This window comes from Scatophagus argus, chromosome 1 (genome assembly GCF_020382885.2).
Source record: "Scatophagus argus isolate fScaArg1 chromosome 1, fScaArg1.pri, whole genome shotgun sequence".
Taxonomy (NCBI): domain Eukaryota; kingdom Metazoa; phylum Chordata; class Actinopteri; family Scatophagidae; genus Scatophagus; species Scatophagus argus.
The window spans coordinates 11,031,381-11,055,929 of NC_058493.1; the positions used below are offsets into that span (position 1 = coordinate 11,031,381).

The window sequence follows — 24,549 nt, forward strand, 5'->3', positions numbered from 1 at the left end:
GAAAAGTGGTGATGTGAATTAACTGTAGTGGGCCTGTGGTTACAACCGATGGTGGATGCGTAACGCCCAGTGGGCTCAGGGACGGCTCTGAGCATGGAGATGTAGTGGTTTCAGGCGCAGGGTTGAAGAAATAAATGACAGGGGAAAGGAAGCACATATCGACATATTCAAAGTTTTTTTATTGAGGAAAAGATCAGAACAGATATGATTTGGCACATGTAGAAAAGTGCATGAACACCAAAACAACTTTGTTCACTGAGCCATGAAAATTAACTTAAAATACAATTGAATTATCCTCTTCAGAAACTAAAGGGGCAGATGTGTGAGTTATGATACAAAGAAGAGCTTCTAATTCGCTTTTTTTTTTTAATAAAGCAAAACACTGGAACTTAATTCTGTCTTGCAACAATCACTGTTGCAGCTTGTATAGAAAGGCGGAACATGTAAGAGCAACTAATGACCAAGAAATATGTGTTCTTGGAAACTGCACCTTCATGTCATTGGGATATACTTCTTAATGAGGAAACAGCATAACAATCAATGACACGGCCATCTACAAGCATTAATTAATTTTGACAGAGAGCAATATTCCACTATTTCTCAGATTTGGTTGCTTTTTTCAAACATCCAACTAAGTAGTTAGTCTCAGACTATACCATCAAGATTTCAAAAAGAACCTTTGCTATTTATTACTTTTGCAAAGAATACCGTATCATCATCATCTCTATCAAATGCATCACATTCTGATCTCAGACTGCACATCTTCAGTTTCCAAACACTGCTTCCTAAGTCTGATAATTGTAGAAGAGCAGTAACTAAAGTGAGGTGCAACTGAAGGGTTTCTTCTAGTCAGTGTCACTAACAAAGTCAACAGGTCAGCCCTGTTCTTTTCTGCTGTTTTAGGATGACTCTTCAGAGCAGCAGAAGCTAAGGAAACGAAGCAACCATTAAGCCCAGCTGAAAGTAGGTAGTAGGAAATATGACTTGACATTTGGACAAAAACAGAGGCACTGTAAGGTGACTGCTTTGTCTGTACCCGACTGAACCATGGTAGATACTGGTAAGCCAAAAGTGTAAAAACCATAAGTGTAAAACCTACATAGCTAGGAAGAGCTCTCAAATCAAGATCACCTTGACTCTGAGGAAGAGGAACCACACTCCTCTTATTTACATGAATAAAAAGTGCCTGCGCTGAATCAATTACTACAACAGCTAGAACACCAGTGGGACACACAGGTGTGTATGAATTACTCACCTGCAAAGCAAACAGACCATGAGGTTCATGTTAGAGGGTGAGGTGTTCCCGAACGCGTGCCAAATTGGGGGGAAAATATAAACACATATTTTACAAGAGCGATCCATCACATCTGAATGTTAAGAGATGATCGGTTTGTCTTATCCTATGAGATATTTGTGACACTCACTAGTTTTACAATGAAGCTGTGTTTACACACACAGTCTGCAAGGGACGCGATTTCCCAAATGATGCCATTACATTGATGGCTAAAGGGATGTTTTCCCTGTTTTGTGAGCAGAAATTTTGACAACAATATTTTGAGTCTAAACGTGAGTTGCACACTGTACAGAACGTTTCTTGTTCCCGACTGCTGTTGCAAACAGGAGAACGACGGGTTGTCTTTCAATTTCCTGTTTGTCCATTGTCACTGTGGGTCAGTCATTCAGCCAAGATGGACCAGGGTCATGACTGTAGTGTACTCATGCTGCAGGCTGTCCGTGTCAGTGTCGCACAGCGTGTAGTCATCTTTGATTATTCGGTCGCAGCCGATCTCACCGTTGCCAAACAGGCCGAAGAGCGGGGTGTTGGGGAATACCTTGTGAAAGGCATCTGCCTCTACATTGGACTGGTTGTTGTAGTAGTTATGGCCTCTCCCCACGCAGGCGAACATGAATCCCAGGGTGTTCCTCTCGGGAATTTTGGCTGCTTTTAGCCGCCGGATAGTGGCCTCAGCCGCCTTTGGGCTGCTGATGTCTTGGTCCAAGAGGACAGATGCACCTTGCACCTTAGGGCCACTCAAGGCCAGGCCAACCACACCATAGGCACCCTGGTTACAGCTGCAGAGTGAGAAGTGACGAAACAATGTGCTGTAAAAATGCCACCGATCATTTAACTCTTAAAGTGGTTAAATCACAAATCCATAAATGGTTCCAGTACGTATGCAAAGTCTTTCAAAGCTATATTTGAGAAAGCTTCAACGCCTCTGAACTTGGGTCATTTGTAGGAAATAACATGGTGTTGTTATGTTTTGTATAAAGACATGATTGTTCTCAACATTGCTCAGAAAAAAAAAAATTGATTGAAGTGAAGGACGTTGACTCACCATTGTCTGGCAGGTGAAAAGACGCTTTCAACCAGCCCTCCAGCAATGAGAGCTTTGCTCTTGGCCAGCGGCTCCAGTATCTGTCTGAGGAAGCGTGCTCCTCCTGATTTATATGCCTCATAGACAAATATTAGGACAACACGCAGCTCCGGGTTGTCAACTAATCCTGGAAAGAAAGTTCAACAATTAAAAGAGTAATATGGTTCTGGAAGTTCTGCATTTATCTGCTTAGATTATTGAACCGTTTGTTTTTTTGCTGTGCTTATTGCTATGAACCTACACTCACCTGCTTCTTTTAGGGCTGTCGGGGAGATGGACTTCTTGCAAAAATGAAAGGGCTTGATGTGGACACCGTCCATATTGGGGAACATGATTGCAAAGCCTGCCTCCCCCTCCTGATACTCCTGAGGAGGGCTGGAGCAGGAGCCATGGGGAGTCACTGCACAGGGGAGTAAGCAAGTACCATGGAATATCAAGTTATATAAAGTACCTTGTACACGTCATATGTGTCATGGAGGCCTGTGAGTTGAGTTTTCATTCCAGTCAAAAACTAAGCAATGAGCTAAGTCTTTCCTCCTGTATGGCTGACAGTGTACTCATCACTGAGATCAGCTGTTCACTTGAAAAGAAAACCTGCTCAATATTGGCACACAGCTAAGAACCACTCACTACTTTATAGACCCTTAATGCAACCATTATGCTTACTGAGAGAGAAAAAAAGGATGTGAAAGGAGACATGCAAGAGGCTGCTGGGTGTGACACCAGTCAATAAAGAATATTTTTGATATGCCAAAGTAGGAAAAGCACAGGTGTCAATAATCAAAATGTATGGCAGAATTCCATTTAGTTGCTTCAGTTTCTGGGTGCTGCTATTCTGAGTGCTCGCTCACTGTCACACTGTCATGGCATACTGGGACACTTGAAGAAAAGACGGCCGTTGCTAGTATCACTAGCTATGAAAAACCAGTCTTAAAAAAATATATTGTTTGACTTTGTAGTGAAAAGTTACAGGATTATCCTTTTGGTTTTGGTGCAGGCACTTTCCCAGAGTCAACATCTAGTGGCCATTACAGAAACTGCAGATGAAGGGGCCTCATCAATCACCAAGTGTGGTGGTTTGCACTGTGTTGGGAGTGCATCTCAAGACTCAGTACAGCATATGCGTAAGTGAAAAAAGTGAAGCAGAACAGTGGTCACCAGTAGACAGTAGAGCATTTGCTTAACAATATAAACTACTAGTATACCTCAGGAATATCAACACCAGGCATGATTTCACTACCTTTAAATTTCAAGCATCATAAGACAAGCAGTCTCATTCTACCACTACTACACCTTTTTGGTTTTAGAGTTTAATTTCAGTTCTTGTCAAGTTAAACCTTTGGTGTGCAAATGGATTTGTACAAAATACTGCACATTATCATCTAGATGTATCAAAAGTCATCTTTTTAATAATTTGCAGCTCCACTGCCAACATGCATAAATAATCACTTGTAATCTAGGCTATATGACAGGCTTATTATAAGCAATCTATGAGATCCATCCTTATCCAATCAAAGATTTCATTCAATTGAATTAGATGTGCAATGTGACCCCAGGGTGACCCTAAGCTGCAATAACACAAAATGAGTGTTAACACAAACAGCTGAGGCTGCCATTAAACCTGATCGACGGCGGGAAGCCCAATAAGCCATCATGTTGTGGAAAGGGAATGTGGCTGATGGAGAATCACCTCTCCACAGCTCTGTGATTATAGGGAGAAATGGGGAGCACAGCACCGGGCAGACTAGGCAATCTATCAGAGAGGGAGGCAGGGAGGTGCCAGCCACCACTGATGCTTTCCAACAAGGCAGAAGCAATGGGGATTAATGCGTCGTCCTCTCTGCTCAAAGGTGAACTACTCCTCTTGGATACACCCAAAACACCTGGTTAGCTTTCATTTTATACCTCTGTGCTATCCATGGCTGAAGGAATTATGTTTTTGTGGTGCCTATTCATTCGTTCATCCCAGCCTATCCTCACTCTGTGTCTCCCACATACTGACAATCACACATGCTTTGCAGAGAGAAACAGAGACACATTCCCTACTGTTACATCCTCCTGAGCTCTGAGTCGCTATATATGTCCCTCCTGAGCCACCGTCACCAGCACTTCCCCCTTGTGCACTTTTAATTGCATGATACAATATACAAGCATCAGGAGCACACATTGTGCTGCCTTTCCTTTCCTACCATCTTATGCCTCTGGTGCTGCAATTCCAACCCAGATAAGTGAATATAAATGACATGCAAACTGATTTACATAGGTCTGTGTTAATGAAATGGCTTATTACTTTGGCCAACAGATAAAGGCCTACCCTATCCAAAGCCTGCAAATCCATACAATCCTGATCCTGTGGTATATGGATCAGAGAGGCAGCAGAAAGGAAAAGCACAGAGGGCAGATTAAAGTTTGCAAGTTACCATTACGCAAACACTTGGAATAAGAAAGAATCTATAAACGACAACCAGGGTATTTAACATACTATTACAAATGTAATAGATAACCTGATTCAAATAGCTTAATTGGGGATGAGGTGAGGATTTTATTTTATTTTCCTCTTTATGAAATGGGAGAGAGAGAACACTTACAGACTATGCCTGGTGTGGCGATGCCCATGATGTCACAGCCTTTAGGGAAGAGCAGGTTCAGTTCTTCAGCTGTGTCTGAACTGTGGCGATTCTTTTTTGCTTCGGGGGAAAAAATACACGTTAATGCAAAAGGTCACTGTTTTCAGTGCTGCAATGGGCTATTTGTACTAACATTGCAGGTGCTCGGTCATAACATTAATTACACAATTATTTACTATTTCAAGAACACGACAACTTATGCCACTGAAACCACAGAGACAAAGAGGAACAATGGTCACAAGCCGAACTGACCGAGAGAGAACAGACACTTACAGTGACCTAACACTTACTGTCAACTGGCCGGCATCATGATATGACCCAACTGTCACTAAGTCATATAAAGACACATAAAGTCTTACTTATTGATTAATGTTGAAGCTGCAACAAATCTAATAGCGCAGCACGCAGTCTGACCTTTACAAGAAGATTCCAAATAACAATGTAGTTCTCAACACAGATGCAACTTATTTAGTGTATCTTGTTTTACACAAAACTAAAAGGTGGCACTAAAAGCACAGAGATCAGAAGTTTTAAAACAGCAAGAACATCATCCCTCTGGTTTATGTGCAAAAAACACAAAGATCTGATGCCATGAATACACCCATACAAATATATCCCAAAAAATTACTATTTTTTCAACATATACTAAAAATTTGTATGATTGTAAATGCATGTGGCTCTTAAGATTTAAATCATCAGGTCACCAATGATGGGCATTTTAATAAATGTCTGTCTTAGTGGACCCTCTTGGATATTTTGTTATCACAGATTGTGAAGCTTTCCTAAGTTCTGATTTCATCCACCTGTGAGACATTTAAAAAAAGTATAACATAATCTCTGTGCAGTACTTATTATTCAGTATTATCTGCCTATTAATACACAATTAGTACAATGTTATGATACAACTAAATCAAAATACATCATATACGTACATATTATAGGGAGTCAGAGGCACTGATAACTATTCTGGCACAAGGGCAGCATAATCCCAGTTGGTAAATGCATAGATCTTTTAGTGGTCAACAAAATTATTTCAAAGAGGCAAACTTAGGAGTATGGTGACCAAACGGGCCACTATTTCAGTCATCTCAATATTGTGAACTGGAAATCATGAATTTTAAATAAATAAATTTGCTCACTTTTCCAGAAGCATTGTGTTACATCTCAATGTTTTTCCACTGACACAACTTCAGCAATTATGACAGATGTGCACTTATCAGGCATACTTTGGATAATGTTACTTAACATGTAATAACATATAATTAAGTTCAACAGCACTGTGCACTATTATTTAATACCAACCTTTATTCTGTCTGTAGCAATAAGCTTGTCCACTGAAGGCCTCACAGTCTACCATCGCCAGAACTGTTTTGGGCAGGAGAAACACTTTCTGAAAATAGTCAGAAGCAAATTGCATGCTTTAAATCGGGGTTTAAAAATTTTGTTAAGCACTCTAAAGGACCAAAACGTGGTCCAGGATCTCACTACATCCTGAAAGAAATTTTTACTTCAAAGTATATGAGATGTAAACTTTCTTTATCGGCTCCTGCACACATTTTTAGGTTTTTAACCCAAGGTCATAAAAGTAATCCTTTGTGGTTGAGCAAATACCTTAAGTAAACCTTTAACACTTTTAGAAACTTGTCTCGCTTATCAACCTTTTACTGCAGATGTGCAAGGCAAAATTTTACTGTCTCCAGCAACGTTCCAAAACTGTTTACTCGATGTGGGCGTTAATGTTAATTTACCTCCACCTCCTCAGCCAGGATGCTGCAGAGGACATGGGCCTCTGTGTCAGACGGTCCACAGGCTGACACACAGGTCAGCTGCTGCTGAGTCCTCAGCACTCTACGGGCACAGTTTCTCCACAGTCTGCACACACTGAGGAGAACCACAAGAACAACCAACTTCAACTGCAAGCTCGGTAAAAACTTGGCAATAGAGTAATATAGAGCTAGCTATGTTCGCGCTTCTAGCTAACACAATCGAGCAACCGAGACCATGTAGTTACACACCAGGTCCACATAATCATTAGTCTAACTGCCACATTAACGTTAGCTCTCTAAATTTTCCGTAGTTTCACTTCCAGCCGACAGCCATTCAGGCTAGCTAAGTTCACTGCTAGCATACAAACATTTCCGTTACCTTGCGATCCGTAAAAGCGATTTGGTTGGTACGAATGTCAAAATTCTCTCAACCACTTCGGCAACATTGCTGAGTACGTATGCTGCCTTGCTGTCTGGGAAAGAAAAACTAAACTCTTGATTTTCACCCATATTTCCTACTCAAGTCCTGTTTTCACCAGCACCGCTGCCCAGCTACGAACTTTCACCTCTGTTGTTCCGTCTCCGCCGAGGCGCTTAGAGGCACCACACTGCCCCCGTGCGACCAGGAGGCCAGGCAGGAGGTTAGGTGTATTCCTAATAATATTTTTACATTTCTGCTTTTTTTCATTCTTCAAATTAGATAATTCTACAGGGGGGGACAAGTGTTGACCTTCTACATATAAACCACATTGTACTTATGTCCATCTACAGAAACACTACAGTCATAGCTTAAGTTTAATTAAGTTGGTACTATATAGTATTGTGCTTTTCATTTAAAATACAAGTGACAATTTCACTGTAAAAGTTTAGTAATGCACTGCTAAAAGAAGTAAAGTACAGGTAATTTTTAAGACAGCTTAACAAGACAGCTGCAGTAACGAAATGAAAGTGTCTCTTTATGTTATGTTGTTACATCTACCTCCATTTCTTTTTCATATTATCAAGATACAGAAGAAAAATGTGTAATAAAACCAGACTAGAGAGTATATTATACCTTTTCCGACTATTTATTCATGATCTTTACATTTCCAAGATAAAATAGGAGCGACCAAACAAATCAGTTCCTCGAAATGAACAGAAAAGTGAGTACAGTGTGCAAACATTTCTTTCACTTAGCTGAACAAAACAGTACATTCAAGCAGCTGCGCTAAGAATTCCTTCTTCGCCACACTGGAAGTGCACAACATCACTTACACGTAATGAATGTTTATAATACAGGAGAAACAAAGACACACAAGCAACTTTACAAAAGTACACATAATAAAAGTCCCTTTTATACAACCTTGGCTTAACATATGGCTTTGTTCACAATGATTATGTGCAGTATTTTTCCCTACAAAAGTGCAAATTCTCCCAACATGCACATGTAAACCTGTTAAAGATATACAGTGAATTTTAACTGACCTTTGATTACAGTGTGTTACGGAAACGGTACAGTTTAACTGTAGCTCAGCAAAGCCATTTATGCTACTTTATGTGGAGCTCATTTCTTCAGGATGACAAGGTCACAAGACCCATACAAGCACAAGGCCCAGTGTTATCTGTAGCAGCCGTGTATGGGAGCCAGCCATATTCACAGCAGATGATGCAACAGGAGGAGAGGAACAAAGCTGGGTCAAATGTTAAACATCTCCATAAGAGTCTGATCCAGCTTCTGCTGTGTGCTCAGGCCTTCTTCTTTAGTACGTGTGAGTTTATCTGTTAATGTAGCATTGCATCGGTTAAAATTAAGAACAAAATGAACAGCGATAAGATGCACAGAATATTCATGGACAAAGCTTTAGCCCAGGATAAGAGTGTTAGACAGGTGGTGGACATTGTTACAAACCTTACACATGTGACAAATATCACCTCTCAGTATATCTTATTCAGTAACAGAGGTTAGTGTTCATAAATTACATATCCTCAACTACAATACCGAGAGCCAATTCACTGTAAATATTATACTCAAGCTATAGACAGGGCTGTAGTCCAGACTATATGAGCTGGGTTTAGGACAAAGGAATGGCTCCTTGCCAAGTCGCTGGTTTGACAATGGATTTTAAATGTTGCTCATGGCCTACAGTATCAAGTCCAAGCACGTTCTCCCAACTGTTTCAGATCAACGAAGATAAAATTGAGCACCAATTTAACCCCAAACCTCCATGGAAAACCCCCCCTTTATATGTCAAAATTTATCTCCCTGTCACCATCCAAAGTTCATTCAAACTATGAGATCAGGGACTGTCTGTCAAGTTTACTCAGATTTGCTCAAATTCCAAGGCTCAGAACCACATACCTGAAAGCAAATGTATTGTTAATGCAAAGAAAAAATTGTCAAAACTCTGGTATGTCCTGACTGAAATGCTACAGACAGAAATAAATAATAATAATAAAAAAAGCTAAGTAAACCCTCCAGCAAAAAAAGCAAATTAGTTCCCACTGGAACAAGAGAAAACTACTTTAAAACCAAGATAATGGGCAGCTCAGTTCTCAGCACAGCTCAATACACTTCATCTTGTGATTTTCAGTTTATACTAATTCTTTTGGTTGAAAACATATCCTTAGTTCAGGTTTATCAATACAGAAGATGATTCTGAGATGTGGAAAGAATTCTGATCCCCTTGCAGCATTTTGTGAGCCTTCCCAGATGTTGGTCACTGGCATCATCACCAGCCTTCAACCGATGGGCAAAAGCACCACGCAGGTTTCAACTGGACTCATGTGCTACAGCCCTGTCAATAACTGAGGCTAATACATCAAATCCATTCATGTCATAATCTGAGGTTGTCTGACCTTCCACCTGAAAGTATAGTTTGAGCATGCATAATGTGAAAATCATACATTTGTATCCCACCTGTTCAAAGCATTACTTGGTTTGCCTTTTGTGTCATGGACACTGTTGTCTATACTCTTTTAATAATCACAGCATTAGACAATATGCCTGGACATTTGAGTTTCATAAGAATGAAAGCAAAAAAGTGGCCGTTCCTGTTTAAGCCTCGTTTAAAGCTACTCTCAGTTCATTGGTCAGAAGACGGTTTTTCTCAAGTTGCTTGTATAGATGGTCTTGACAGTCAGAAAGCAGGCAAGAGAAAAAGAAGAGACAGAAGGCAAGTTAGTACAACAGACAGAGAGTTAGTGCCACACTGAAGCTTTTGAACCTCATGAATACTGCCAACTAAAGCAAATCCCTGTCATTCACATTTCCAAAAGGTCTCATAAGATGTCCGGGTTACCCATGGCAACATCAATCCCTTTTATTTCTTTTCTTGCATTTGTACTTACTGTTCTACTGATAATTCCTTTTGTTCAAAGATACCAAGGATAGTCTGTAAGAAGCCTACACATAAGTGTCCAATGCATAATCCAGATTAAGGGGTTAAGTGTCAGTGACTTTTGGTGTAGAGACCAAGTCTCATCTGATCGTTTAGGAGACAGTTACTGTGCAGCAAAATACATTCCTGAGGGGCATACTAGTCTCACCATATGTCTTGAAATGCTTTAGTGGGTACTTAAAATTTAAAATCACTGGTGATGCAGCAGTGGATCCTTTTGGCCACCAGAGTGTGCTCAGCATAACAGGGTTTGGAAAGCGCACGTCTAAAGCTGGTAGTCTGTCACAACTGCTAATTATTTTACCATACTATTCCAATTCAAAAGTTAAACTAAGGACAACTGATCTATTTCATGTAAACTCTGATGAATTTTACCCATGTAAAATTAACATCTCAATATTGCTATTATACCACACAAGGTCCTCTCAAACAGAAAAGGGAACAGCGAATGTGAGAGGAGCTTCAGAGTTTATTCAAAAGCTACTCAAAACAAATTAAACACATAGAAGACAAAAAACAAAAATCAAAAAAAAAATGTGACAAATGGAAATGAAGAAACATGGCAGGAGAAGGGGGGAGGGGCTGGCATAGATGGAAGAATGTTTATTTTACAGAGAGCAAAAGGTCTGTATGAGAAATGAACAAATGGATGGCGGCAGCGATGGCCCAATGTGCAGAAGTAAAAGAAATACAGAAAGAGAGGAGAAAGAAAGTTGGGCTGCGCTGCAGAGGAGAAAGATGATGACGCTCAACCAGCTTCTGGGGTGAGGGGTGTAAAGATTTAGCTGTGAAAAAAGAACAACAAAAGTGTTGGAGGGAGGTATAAAAAGGACGAATAGAAGATAAAAACATGCAAAACCAAAAAGTGGAAAATGGGTGCAGAGCTATGTCAGAAAATAAGAAGGAAGCAATGAAGAAATGTGGCTGTGTTGTCAAAAAACTGTAAAGGGAAACTAACACCACTACTGGATGCTGTTAGTAGTTACCCAAGTCAAAAGGTTTGGGAAATCAAGTCTGAGAAACTAGTCAAAAATATATACATTTAGTTCACATGCAAAATAGTAGGTAAGCAGTGAAGAAGGATCTTAGCAGAATCCATCTATCCAGTTAGCCGAATGAAAATCACTGCACTCAAACGTGCCAAACGAGGGAGCTACTGTAGGACAGTCACAATGGTTAGGGGTGCTGAGGTCTGAGGAGCACAAACAAGCATGAGGTGAATTACATGGAAGTCATGTCGTTGAGGGCGTGGTCCAGCTCCTCGCTGATGGCCTTGTACTTCAGTTTCTGGGCATACAGCTCATCTAGTGTGTGGTAATTATTAAAAAAGGTGGCAGTGAACAATAAATAAGACAACAAAAATGGGTGTCAAAGAGCAGAAGTCAAGAGGAAAATGCAAATAGAGAAATTAGGGGGGAAAAAAGGCAGGACAGAAATAGGAAGTGCACATGGAACAGCTGCTGATGTAGTGTCAGATTCCTGAGGAGTCACAGAGAAACTGCCTCACATGTCCCATGACCCTGGGAGGACTGCTTGGGACTGAGACTGAGACTGAGCTGGCCTTGAACAGTCACACACCAGAATGCCAAACAGCACTGTGGTGAGAAATGTTGTTGCCAGCATGAATAATATCACGCCGGCCGGATCACCGCTTTGTTTTCTCACCCCCAGTAGACTACTGACAGTGCAGATATTTGTCCTGAGGACTATTTTACACCCAGCTGACCAGATAAATAACCTCACGCTGCACCAGTGTTTACAAAAAAGGGATTTTTTTTTCTGTTTTATGTGTGTCCCGTGGAGAAATTAGCAAAAACTGGTTGCTTATTTTATCATAACAGAGGAAGACTCAGAGGAAGTCATAGGGCCTGACAAGGCCATTTTTTGTGCTGTCTTGCTGAGCTGTAACTATCTTGTACAACCACACTGTAACAAACACAGTCCTACATTTTGTGAAAACAACTTTTTCCAGTGTCAAATATAAATGAAAAAGATTCATACCCTCCAGGTCATCAATGGTCTTCTCAAGCTTGGCGACTGATCTCTCAGCAAACTCAGCACGGGTCTCAGCCTGAGTGGAAGGAAGACAGTCAGACATTAGCAACTCAGTGTAAGAGGTTTCCATTAATAACAACAGCCCTACAGGGCATTTAAAGCACTTTGAAGCTGTAAAAGTGCTGTAATAAAGAATCATGTACTGTATAGTCAGCATACTTAATTCAAATAATTAATGAGTCAACATTCAAGAAACTCTACAAAGTGCCAAATCAAAAGCGCAGGTTGGATAAACTATCGTTTTTAAATAACGACATACGCAAACTCACCTCCTTCAGCTTGTCTGTAAGAACCTTGATCTCCTCCTCGTACTTGTCCTCCTTCTGCGAGTACTGTGGGTGCACACAAAGGTCAGAGTTAATGAAAAGACAATATAATGTACAAGAAACTTTTAAACGGATTTCAAAAGTTTAAGACTGTGGATTATTTGCCGTGAATCTTCTTTGTCAGACATCCTTACCTTCTCTGCCTGAGCCTCCAAAGACTTCAGGTTGTTCTGCACAGTTTTCAGCTCCTCCTCAAGCTCAGAGCATTTGCTGTTGGTTTATGCGTTTGGTCGGACAAGCAGGAAGATGACACAGACAGAAGAAAAAGAAATTACAACAGGATTTATCTGAAATGTTATTTAAAATTGTAACTTTGACAAACATGTAGAGGTCCAAGAGAAGGGAGCTGTTACCTCTCAGAGAGCTCAGCACGCTCCTCTGTACGTTCCAAGTCACTCTCAATGATCACCAGCTTACGGGCCACCTGAAGTCATAAGACACAGTTTAGACCCACAGCAGCTTGGCACATCAGAGTTAAATTCCTCATTGTATTTACTGTAATTCTAACAATTATTTATCACTTAGCGGCAATAATAAGCATCTGACAGAGCATGGCCATTGACGTCAGCTGTTGCATTAAAGTGGAAGAATGTAGAAAATGCTAAGCTCAAAGTTCAGAGTGATGTGAGCAGCTGGGAAACCTGCCTCCTCGTATTTGCGGTCAGCCTCCTCTGCAATGTGTTTGGCCTCCTTCAGCTGGATCTCCTGCAGCTCCATCTTCTCCTCGTCCTTCATCGCCCTGTTCTCAATGACCTTCATGCCTCTGGGGAAAGAAAATAATATGGTGATTAAGCCACTGGGCTAATATGTTTTGATGATTCCTTCATGAGCGTCTGATGAAAGACCTGTGGTTTGTTTTATAAAGGCCCCAGGAAAACCCCATTCTTATGTGGGTTACAAGAAAATTTGCCACGAAGCACATGTTTTCTACTGATGTCTCATATAGGTGAAGGTGGTCTGTAATTCCAGAATGACTACATGGGCTGTCACATGAAATAGATTACTATCTGGACAACACATCTGGATACCTTACAGACAGAATGCTTGGTCACATTATAAACAGGCATCAATGACATGGTCATCAAAATGTAACAGGTGTTTCCATTACTGCTCAGGAGCTATACGGCATTAGTGATAACGAAAACTGAATATTAATAATGGTGTGCATGGTGAATAATTCGGTCATGTTACTATGCAAAACATTGTCAAAGAAAACTACTCATCATCATATTTCAAATTAAAACTCACTTAGTGCAGTACGACTTCCAGCCACCATTGGCAGCACTGAGCAAGATGTTAGGGGTGGCAGCAGGTGTCATGTGCAATCTTTGATTTTTTTTGGATATTGTAGTTTAGCAGAATCCAGCATTTTAGTGTGAAAGAGTGATAAAACTTGTTTTCCCATCTACCTTTTTCAGAACAACCACTGCACCCCAAAACATTTACTGTTGTAAACTACCTTGTGAGGTGGCTCAGGACAGGATTTTCTTCAGTTAGGACTATCAAAATCAAAAACATTCTGTCCTAATCCTGCTACATCACTCTTTTTCAGAGCAGAGTATATCTCATAGAAACAACATGATGATGGGGAACTAAAAACCTCCCAAAATGTGATGTTCCATCTAAATTAATTGTGATTTTGGTAGATACAGAGGATTAACAGTGAAGCTTATCACAGAAATGTGCTGGGGGGGGGCTGATTTCTGTGTGCAAGGTACCCACCTCTCACTCTCATCAGCAGCCTTCTCAGCCTCCTCCAGCTTGGTCAGAGCTGTGGCCAGACGCTCCTGAGCACGGTCCAACTCCTCCTCAACCAGCTGAATACGTCTGTTCAGGGAAGCTACATCACCCTCAGCCTAGGAGACAGCACAACACCACAATCAGGGTCAAGGTTTATTTGTATTGTCTAAATTCGATTGGGCTGTGTTGGCTTACAGCATCCAACCCATCCCATTGTCTCCTAGGAGAGCTAGGGCTGGGTCAAGGGAGGGAACTAGGGGCTAATGAGATCATTTTTTAAGGAGCAAATTTAACGACTAATGCTCGACTAATTTATCAATCCTTCCTTTCCTCCTTCCAGTCAAACCTGCGATGTCCTGTTTCACAGTGATTCAGTCGTCGTAACCTATACATTAGCGACAAAACATGGCTTCAATTTAGTATTCTGCAGGGGTGGAAAGGCAGCTGCTCGTTGCTCCAACTAGCTGGTAGCCTGCCGGGGTTTTCACACGGGAGGATTTTGTCTCAAAGGTCTTCTGGTGCCGTTGCAACGTTAGCCTACGCGTTAAAGGGCTGTTTGTTTATCTTGAAAGTGCGGGTGGTGTCCTTTCGTCTATCCATCTGTTTAACTTGGTCGCATCCTACACTGGGCTAATTTCATGTCTCCCTGATACCTCGCTGTATTTGAGGATAAACCGTCGCTGTCTGGGCCTAGCAGCCACGCTTTTTGACCAGATTTACGACTAATGCCTTCGTCAGTCTGGGGACTAATTGCCTTAAATAATTAGCAGCGGCTTACTGCTTCCCTCGCACTCCTCTCCTGGTTCAGTTCCCGCTGTAGTAACGCTGCCCGGTCCTCCGCAGCATCGGCCTGCTCCTGCAACGACTTGATTTTCTTCTTCACAGCTTCCAGAGAGCTCCCACCAGCCATGTTTGTCTGTTTTGTTTTGTTTTTTTTTACTATTGTTGTATCAGCTAAGCTAGTTTTCTCCTCAACTGTGTGCTGGCTCCTTCCACGCAGATACAGACACACACTTGGAGATGCGGCGCCTTTGATCCCTGCCCCCACCGCTCTTAATCAACCGCTGATGAGGATTGGGACGTGCCACCAACCCCGGAAGTACCAGATTTTACCCACAAATAATAGCTTTTATCAGATGAATAAATAAATATTAAATGTGTTGATTTCAAATCTATTTTGAAATGAAGTTCGTTTCATTTCCTATCAATTTTTGCCACTTACACAGCTTTCTAATTCATGAATTGTTTTGAGTGCTTCCCCTACTGGTAAATTGAGCTAACCCTATCAAAATCACAGCTCCAGGCATTGGACCATTGGACAGTGAGCCGGTCATGAGCTGCGATGTCAACAACTAAGTTACGACCCTGTCCACGTTTTCGATAACGTGATAAGTTAGGACAACATAAATTATATTGACACTTTTATATTTATGAATCATATTTCTCAGCTGTTGACCTGTCCAATTAGACCTCACACACTTTTGTCCAGCTGCTAAAACTGCTGCATGCACACCTACCTGCTGCATCCCTTACGTGAATTTTTGGTATTTATTAATTCGTTATTTGCAGCTTAGTTGTGTCCTGATTCCATTTATTTCAACAAGGACTTCACGTACTTACGATCTGTGTATTTTAATTTCTTGCTGTTGATATTATAATAGGTGCTCAGTTTTTAGGCCATCTGTGGCACGCGTCCGTTTTTTGTACTTTTTTTAGTGTCAATTAGGTCAAATTTTATATTTCATCTTAAGTTACTTGATTAATATTTTTGTTGTTGTCGTGTTGTTGTTGGTGCTGCTGCTGGATGGGATGTGGTCAGTGAAGTGTAATTGGTGTAACGTTTAACTCAGTCAATAAACTGGTCATTTCATCATGGTTGGACATAACAGTCAACTAAAACCAGAGGACAAATTACTCAAGGATTGACAGGCAAAAATATGCTTGTAAAATGCCGGACTGAAACCCTACACTGGCCTTCAGATTTGTCCAAATGGCTGTGGAATGCACTGGTAAGCCAGTGAGCTGTGACCTTACCATATACAGCACAAGAGCTAAATTTAACTATCCATATTTTCATCCTATACAACCCATAGGCTTCCTATAATTGATTATTGCATAATATTTCATTTGAGTAAATCTGTTTGGTAATCTTAGTTTCCTGAGGGGTCCCTACACGGGTGGTTCAAGGTCAAACCATAAGGCCCACTGGGACTTGTCCACCAGTCAGTGGTGCTGTCAGCCCACACTCACATCTGTGGCCTTCTTCTCAGCGAGCTCCAGTTTCTCCTGGGCATCCTTCAGGGCTTCAGAGTACTTGTCCAACTCATCCTCAGTTGCCTTCAGTTTCTTCTGCAGTGCTACCAGGTCATCCTCAAGCTTGAACACAAAGAAGCGAGAGATTTACTAACATGTAGAAAACAGATATCATTACGTACACCCGCAACAACTAGCATGCAGACGGACACATCATCTTGGATGCAAATATTCTCTTTAGTGTGAAAATGATAAGTGTTTGCACAACAATGTCTTGTTAGACATTGAGGCTAAATCATAAGGAATCCGGTGGTAAATGTTTCCAATTGCTGCCAACTTCAGGCAGAAACACGAAGTAAAAGAACGCCAAAGCAGACTAACTGTCGTTTAAAAAATTCAATTTTTAAAAAGACAGTTACACACAATACACTTGCTAATCCTGAGCCACAGGACACTGGACACGCAAGGATCACGCAGCGCCGAGCGCACGGTGCCATTAGCGCCGGTGCGTAAAAGCACCGGAGCGGGTTTCACAGTGGATGCCGACCTGTTTGCTCCTGTCCTCAGCTGCCTTCTTGTCTGACTCGGCCTGCTCAGCTCTATCCATGGCATTTTCCTTGTCGAGCTTGAGCATCTGCATCTTCTTCTTGATGGCATCCATGGCTGCTTAGTGTTTGGGATGTCCGCGCAAAGCAAAAACAAAAGAAACTGAATGGAAGAATCGGAGCGTCCGAACCACACTGAACGTCAAGCTGGAGTGCGAGCTCGTCTGGGTTGTAGTGAGTCAAATATGTAGTTTGGCTGGGCAGTTACTGGATACCCAATACTTTTTTGGAAACAACCACAGCTGCTTGCCAACGCGGGACCTGTCTTTTTTCTGGATCTCGTCAGTGATTCGCTCTTCCAAGACATTTGACCACTTCTTTGACTATACATGGGGTATGGACGTCATGATCCCCCCCGGCCACACACACACACACACACACACACTAAGACGTCCACTCCGATTTCTAACACCCTCCAAGTGACATGCAGGAAGTGGATTGTCAAAATGTAGTAGCTATTCTGATGGGGGAGTTATTTGGGAAAAACATGCTGATAATAATGACCCAGTCATCACCCACGAGGATAACGCAGAAATGACATGTGAAAAAGGCAAATAATATGACAGATTTCTTTTAACTATTTTATACTATTTACATCTGTTCGTGAGAAAATAAATGATATGAGCCACTGTTTATGTGCTCACAACAGATTCCAACATTTAAACAGAAACTGATCCCAGAATGAATTGTAATAACACTCCTGCATCAGAGCTATTCAAACAAAACAAATATATGTGATTGGATAAGCCCCTGTGAAAGTTCTTCCCTCTCTGGGGTGTCACATTAGCCAGTGTGGCTTGTTTGTCTTCCAGGGATCATTTCAGCAGCTCCCTCACAGCATAGTTTAACATCCGAGCAGCTATCATATCTGTAGAGGTATATCATCAAGCTTGTCCAGATCCTCTCTCCGCTAATGCATGCCTAGGAGTTACATCTCAAATGGGCCGCAGAGGATAAAGTTGCGTGGATAGTGGAAGACACAGAAGCTTTGGCATTTCTACAGCCCCCCTCACAGCGCCTCTGTGATAGTTCACGGGGCCACTGGCACAGACGCAGCTGTCGCACACAACCTGTTATCAGGACTGGTTGAGTAATAATAGTTTACTGTCGACTACAGTCATTCATTTTTCTACATGAGACAGAAATTTGACATTGAAAGTACTAATCGCTCTCCAAATATCTCCAAATGTAAGTTAAGGGTTGATTTTAAGATGCTTTGTAATAGTTTATTTTGATATTCTGTATATATACATACATACCACCTTTTTTAATACTATGTGACCTGAAATGTCTTATTGGCTGGAAGTATTTTGTCATTCTCTGAGGATTTTAGCATCCTCCTTTTTCTTAGCCAGTCCCTATTTCTGCTTGTGTTTTGAGTGCATATTTTTGGGATCTTTCTGCTCAGAGAACACCTGCTTGACTCTGTCCATGGCGCCATAGCCACTCCCACCCTTACTGGGCCTGACTCTCAGAAAAGGGTCTTAAGTTTTCTTTCAAATCAGATCATTCACTGTTTTGGTTCCTTTGTGGATGGAACTGGGGAGAAAAAAAGAAAGTAAGTAATTAATCATACACAGAGCTTGATAAATCCTCAGCAGTGATGATAGTGTAATCACTTTCGTGTGAAGAGAAACACTACAAATGGGTCTCAAAGTTTCTGTCACTAAAAAAAGGTGTTGTTTTTTTTTTTTCTTTACAAAGTCTACTTTTTGCATTAAATTGTTTGTAACTTTCTTCCTGTACATTTTACTCCTGTATTTTGTCTTTGGTGGTCCGGCCTGATATCCTTACTGCAGAGCTTTTTTTAAGACACTCAGCTGTCACTGTGTTGTCATCCCACCATGTGTTTTGTGGACTCTTAAGCAGCCAGCCAGGCGTGCCAGTCATATACAGAGATCTGAGAGGCTCATGGCGCAATCCATGTCACCCTAGCACCCTGGGTGGAAAGAGAGGCGAACATCATCACATTGTACCTGTCCAACAATGAATGATTTAGTTAGACTGAGTATTAGGGGTAACATTCAGGGGTCTGCAAATCAATATACGATACTTGGACTTATTGTTCTCAGTTGTGGACAGAAATCCCTTTCACACAACCTAATAATGTGTGGTATCTAAACTTACAGCTAATATGTGACTTTTATTTTCCTTTCCCAGGGCCATTATACATTATGCATAATATGTACAGTATTTTGGACTGCAGCAAATACCAAATGGTTACCTTTACAATTATCTGGAGCATTTTATCATATTGTTTTGTTTACATTAATGCTAGAGAATGTGCCAATCCACAGACTAAATTTTATTTAAAATGTACCTTTTTCCAATGACCATTTCAGGACTTGAAGAATGTGCTAAAACAGGAATTATTTGTCAGATACTAATGGCTAAATCGGACCTTAAACTGCATTTTCTCTCATATCCAAGCTTTTATTTCATGTGTTGTGTTCAGCAGAAATCAAGGGTGCTTTTCTAGACAAAATGTCTGTATTTTAATTGAACTGTTCACCAAGAGAAAGTTTCACCATGAGTCATATTTAATCTGATGGGTGTGATAATTTAAACTAGCTGCAGTATTCCCAGAGCTCCCATCAAGCAGAAAAGAATGTGACCCTGTGACAATGATCTTATGGCCTTTTGGAGAGCCTCCTGTGAAGTTATTAGAAAATAGATTTGATTAGGTGACCATTGTCTGTTGATGGCCATGTATGTATTACTGATTTACTGTTGTGAATAACTCATAAATCTCCACCCGGAGTCTTTGTTTCTGATATGTTGCTTAACATAGTTTGTGAGATTTCTGGGATTGCTATTATTTCTATCATCCCAAACCTTTAAAGGAATTTAACAGATAGCAGATTAAATAGTAGAAGTACAGTTTCTTCAAACCTTGATGCTGTGGTGTCGGAGTTGTGTGAGCGGTCCATCATAGATATGTTGAGGCAGCTGGATGAGCAACTCCCAGACAAAAATGTGAGTATGGTGATGATTTGGTTGTTAATGTCTAGACTGGAATTCCTCACCTCCTCTTTGATAATTAAAAGTATTGAGGAGGAGTAGCGTTGGTGTTCCAGTCACTCCAACTGAGTCAATCCTTATCTCTTGTTATGATTCAGCCTGATCAAGCTCATCATGACGGTTTAGATGCACAGAGCTCATATGTGAGGTCATGTAAAATATCAGTGTGATGAGTGTCTTTAGCCACTGCTTGTTAGAGCTTGTCATTAGTGTGTTACTTTCCATCTGTGGAATAACACAGCCAACGATGTGATGTGACGATGACGTTTTTATTGAATGAAAGAATTGAGAAACTGGTGTCCACAAGTCAAGGGGGAAGACCCTTTACTGTCTTGAGTAGAGGAAGCCTCTAACCTTGCTATTAATTCAATGTCTCGTCCTTTCAGCCAGGGTTCTTGCCATATCCTCCTTAGCCAAGCCAAGTGTTACAAGGCCTGTTCTAATAAGTCGGACCTGATGGTGACCAGACAATGTTCAAGAGTCTGTTATATTTAGATCTCTGGTACTTAGAAACATGTAGACAGTTGTAGCCCAAAGTACAAAACTTCAAAGGAAAACAGTAGAAAAAAGGATTCCAAGTTTAAAAGCAGCACTGGGAGCAGCTGTGACACTGTAACTGACATTGCCGCCTCAAATTTTAGTGTCGGACAAATTTGGCACAGGTCTCAGTTCATAGCATGGACTCAATATAGCTTCAGGTTTAGTGCTGACTCAGGAATACCATCTTTTCCTGACACTAAACTGACGCAGACATTTAAAGAGACACTTGTTCGCTTGCCAGAACTCACCTCTCTGTTATTCACTGAAACTTCTAGTGGAGTTCATCCTGTCAGTGCTGCTGCTGAGATGTTATGAGAGTATGGAACAAACACACGTGGAGAGATGAATGTTGCACATTTTATTTATTCAGGCAACTATTTTATTTGTGCCTTTTTAAAACTTTATTTCCAAAAAGTCTCTCAACTGTGAGGCATAGAATTCTGGTGGGGAACTGAGTCCTCCTAGGTGTGAGTACTGAACTTTAATACACCAAGTAACAACCAAATTGTGTTTGTGGCATCGAGGACTGAAAACTGCTTAGTGTTTGAACCTTAAAGTATTTGGTTTAAGGGTTGTTCATGGATTAAATTGGATATTTTTCTTGCTCTAGACTGTATTTTAATTAGTCCTTTATATAACACTAAGGTACTGAAAAACAAGGTATTAAAGGCACTAATATCAATGCCATGTGGCAGTTCTTTGATATTCATTCACCTAAAGGTATTCTAATTTCATCTGAAAATATTGGAATCTGCCCATAAGCTGACCAAAATGATTTAGTTTTGAATTGTAGAGTGTGAACTCTACACATTTACACAGAAAACACTGAGGACATGACCTCAGTGTCCTTTAGTAGCAGCTACAACTCTGACAGTTCTCAGATGTTTTCTGGCATGACCTCCTTCAGAAGCCAAAAAAAGTTCCCACCCCTCTCACTTCTCCCGAAATTTCACCAGAATGTGAGGATTTGATGGAAATTGCAGACATTTCTACACAAAAGAAAACTGACACACAAACTTACATTGAAATGCTTTAATTTCAGTGAATACAAAAAATAGTTTTATTGAGGCCAGATAAATATCTTTCTTATCGTATGCTATCACTTATCTTTATGTCGTAACTTCATGATTTTATTTCTGTTGAGGGAGGAGAAACATACAGAACACTTCAATTTACGCCACATCATTGAAATGTGTCACAACATCTTAATGGTGACATAATGAAATGTTCTTATCACATTTATCTTTCTAGAGGATTGAAAGCACAAGAAAAAAAAAATCCATAATCCATAAATTTCAGTGTCTTCATAACATCCAATAAAGCAGTTAACGGACCCAAACCTCCAGTCTGCCATAGTTTAGAAGCACTGTGGTACATGCCCATGGAATGCAGTACAAAAATGTGTTCATATAGATAATATACATACTTGTGTATATACTGATGGTACATTTTGACAGCGACACATCTTTCTGACTGGTGGACAGTTCCTCTGTGATCCCCCAAAAGGCCTTACATGTGGCAGATAGCGTAAAAGAGGAAGATAAAAGAAAAGGAGATGCAGTTGGTTCAGCACTTAAGAGGAACACTACGTTAACGAGTGGGACAACAAATGCTAGAAAACTCACCGACATGAACCTCCTTCCCCCCTAAAAACATCGCTTGTCCAGTACCTTCTTGTGACCGATGAAGTGAAGCTGTCACTCAAGCAGACCAAACACTGTATGGGCTACATACTAAGGCACTAATAATAACACTACAGACTTGACTGATGAGCAGTGAACCCCCCCCTCCTCCCACCCCACCCCATCACCTCATGCTCACACACAAAATACAATGCGAGAAAACACCTCCAAATTCAGACTTGACTGTTAAAAAAAAAAAAAAACTGAAAAGTGATGGCCTGTCTTCAGCTATCTGCTATGCTGTTTGCATGAGGAGGTCAGGAATACTCAGTGCATCCTTAAAAGCTGAACTTTGTCGCTGTATAAACAAAGAGATGCATCTGCAGCACAAAGCCATGCATTTACACAGCAGGAATTAATCTTACAATATACTGTTGCTTAATATTGAAACACAGCCCGTACAGTAAGACAAGGGCACCAAACACACTACAATCAAACTCGGTAAACAAAAGGTTCCTCTATTGCAGCAAGTAGTATACTCGGTAAAGTCACGCAGAGCACCCTCAAATTCAGATTGATGAACTGAGTGCAGTGCAGTGATTCGTGCTGCAGTAATTTCACTTTCAACATCAATTCTTATGCATTTTATCTGTCAGAATTAGCTTATTGCTAAGTTATTTTCAGATTTTGAATTTTGCTGCTTCCTGAATTTGCAACATTGGAGGTGAACTGACTCAAATCAAATCCCTGGCTATGATTTAGTATTGCTGGGGAAATGACTAATCAACCAGTGGAAAGGCCAGAGTAAACCTGCAGGGAGTACTAACCTTCAGACAAAGCACAGAAGCAGCAGTGCACGGCATTTAACTGTTTCAAAAGGTCTGAGGTATTTACAGGTATTCTTAATTTGCATGACGATATAGCTAATCAACCTGCTTGGTTAATCAAACCACATGTTCTACAATATCATCTCCTACATAATTACTTGAAGTTTGCATGGTGGATGGGAAACCAATGCTGCCCCCTAAAGCACCATCCATGTTATTGCATCATGTTCAAATTCTGTTTATACTGTAGTAGGTCTACTGAAATAAAGAATAACAAAAGATGTTTAAAGTTCTGGGGAAGAAGTGTGATTGTAAGCCACCACAGGCTCAGCTTGTGTGGTGGTAAAGACTAGCCCTTCCCTTTGAAAGACCCCCCCCGGCTAAAAATACTTATGAGCAATAAATATTCCTTCTACGGCAATATGTCGCCCTGTGAAGAAAAGCATTCACCTGGTAATGTAATGTCTTAACATTCTACTTGAGTCTTCGCTGCACATGACTACAACAACTATCGAGGGCTCAGACACACATAAACAATTTGTTGCATCTTAAAGAGACATTTTGCATGTAGAGCCCATCAATATCAGCATTAAAAAAATTGACAAGAAAGAAAAGCAAAGACGCTCATATCACTGTCTACTCTGAAGGAACATTCCAAAAAACAACTGAAATTTACAACGCGATCCAAGGAACACCAATATGCAAAAATCCCGCCTTCCTTCATATTAGGGTTAAAGACCACTGAATTGAAGACACTTCACATGAATTCAACAAGGCCAACATTCGTACGTTTATCAGAGTACCGAGGTGAAATCTTTTTGCGACACTGCAGTTTGACGGCTATATCACACGAACGGCAATACAATCAATTCTTCAGCTTAAATGTGTGTGAACTGAAGCTGTAATTAGTAGAACAAAAAAAGCAACTGTAGCTTATGGGCAAACATGACAGCATGAGCTGCACAGTTTGTCACATTCTGATTCAGATTACATCAGTCAAAGTAGTTATGCTATACCCATGAGGACAAAAAGCAGTTCATCAGTCGAATCACTGCAATCTTTATGTTGTTTTCAGAAAGTAGTCAGTTCCACACAGTAGTATTTAAAACTATGCAAGTAGTTGGTTTAAAATCTTTCTGTGTCACGTGGACTCAGAAAGACTTGGACATTACTGGTCTGCTAAATTCACACACATACACAGATGTGCCCTTCACACTGCTTCAAGCATATGCAGCAGTGACGGCCAGTTTCAGTGACTAGTTGTTGTCCTCTCGTAATTCGCTGGGCAGGAACTTGTACTGTTGCTGTCTGATCTGCGCCAGTTTCTTCCTGGCTTCTTCTAGCTCTCGCTCCTTCCTCAGCATCTCCTCCTGGGCTGCAATGATCTGGACAGACACACACACAAAAAAATA

General features: G+C 40.8%; 3 protein-coding genes across 11 annotated transcripts in view; all 3 read right to left on the bottom strand.

Annotated features, from left to right (window-relative positions):
* Nucleotides 1-160: 160 nt before the first annotated feature.
* fbxo22 (F-box protein 22) lies at nucleotides 161-7,384 on the bottom strand. Its single transcript, XM_046382567.1, has 7 exons — nucleotides 7,151-7,384; nucleotides 6,754-6,886; nucleotides 6,308-6,395; nucleotides 4,967-5,065; nucleotides 2,626-2,778; nucleotides 2,340-2,505; nucleotides 161-2,073 (listed from the first exon to the last, which is right to left on the bottom strand). Exons 1-7 carry the CDS (start codon nucleotides 7,279-7,281, stop codon nucleotides 1,680-1,682), a joined length of 1,164 nt encoding a protein of 387 aa, XP_046238523.1. The 5' UTR covers nucleotides 7,282-7,384; the 3' UTR covers nucleotides 161-1,679.
* Nucleotides 7,385-7,822: 438 nt separating this feature from the next.
* On the bottom strand, nucleotides 7,823-17,198 carry LOC124055649 (tropomyosin alpha-1 chain-like). 6 transcript variants are annotated; one of them, XM_046382977.1, is made up of 9 exons: nucleotides 17,070-17,198; nucleotides 16,520-16,645; nucleotides 14,252-14,385; nucleotides 13,175-13,292; nucleotides 12,883-12,953; nucleotides 12,664-12,739; nucleotides 12,473-12,535; nucleotides 12,150-12,219; nucleotides 8,539-9,879 (listed from the first exon to the last, which is right to left on the bottom strand). In XM_046382977.1, exons 1-9 carry the CDS (start codon nucleotides 17,181-17,183, stop codon nucleotides 9,806-9,808), a joined length of 846 nt encoding a protein of 281 aa, XP_046238933.1. In that variant the 5' UTR covers nucleotides 17,184-17,198; the 3' UTR covers nucleotides 8,539-9,805. The 6 variants fall into 6 exon arrangements, with proteins under 6 accessions (XP_046238718.1, XP_046238933.1, XP_046238870.1 ...); XM_046382851.1 differs by lacking the exons at nucleotides 8,539-9,879; nucleotides 16,520-16,645; nucleotides 17,070-17,198 and adding exons at nucleotides 10,915-10,933; nucleotides 11,374-11,452; nucleotides 15,048-15,306; XM_046382944.1 differs by lacking the exon at nucleotides 8,539-9,879 and adding an exon at nucleotides 11,355-11,452.
* A 4,500-nt stretch (nucleotides 17,199-21,698) lies between these two features.
* tln2a (talin 2a) overlaps nucleotides 21,699-24,549 on the bottom strand; it is an 86,034-nt gene continuing 83,183 nt past the window's right edge. For all 4 annotated transcript variants that reach the window (XM_046383035.1, XM_046383008.1, XM_046383017.1 and 1 more), the window contains one exon: nucleotides 21,699-24,522. In XM_046383035.1, coding sequence (XP_046238991.1) covers nucleotides 24,394-24,522 — 129 coding nt within the window. In that variant the 3' untranslated portion in view covers nucleotides 21,699-24,393. The remainder of the gene's footprint in view (nucleotides 24,523-24,549) is intronic.

What these genes read in the sequence shown, in the direction of transcription:
- LOC124055649 (XM_046382944.1), bottom strand. Translation starts at nt 17,183, where the DNA reads ATGGATGCCATCAAGAAGAAGATGCAGATGCTCAAGCTCGACAAGGAA. An exon ending in TGGAGGCTCAGGCAGAGAAG is followed by an intron (nt 12,536 to 12,663) that starts GTAAGGATGTCT and finishes GTGCACCCACAG; the next exon opens with TACTCGCAGAAGGAGGACAA. An exon ending in TTACAGACAAGCTGAAGGAG is followed by an intron (nt 12,220 to 12,472) that starts GTGAGTTTGCGT and finishes CCTTCCACTCAG; the next exon opens with GCTGAGACCCGTGCTGAGTT.
- fbxo22 (XM_046382567.1), bottom strand. Translation starts at nt 7,281, where the DNA reads ATGGGTGAAAATCAAGAGTTTAGTTTTTCTTTCCCAGACAGCAAGGCA. An exon ending in TCCTGGCTGAGGAGGTGGAG is followed by an intron (nt 6,396 to 6,753) that starts GTAAATTAACAT and finishes GACTATTTTCAG; the next exon opens with AAAGTGTTTCTCCTGCCCAA. An exon ending in TTGCTACAGACAGAATAAAG is followed by an intron (nt 5,066 to 6,307) that starts GTTGGTATTAAA and finishes TTTCCCCCGAAG; the next exon opens with CAAAAAAGAATCGCCACAGT.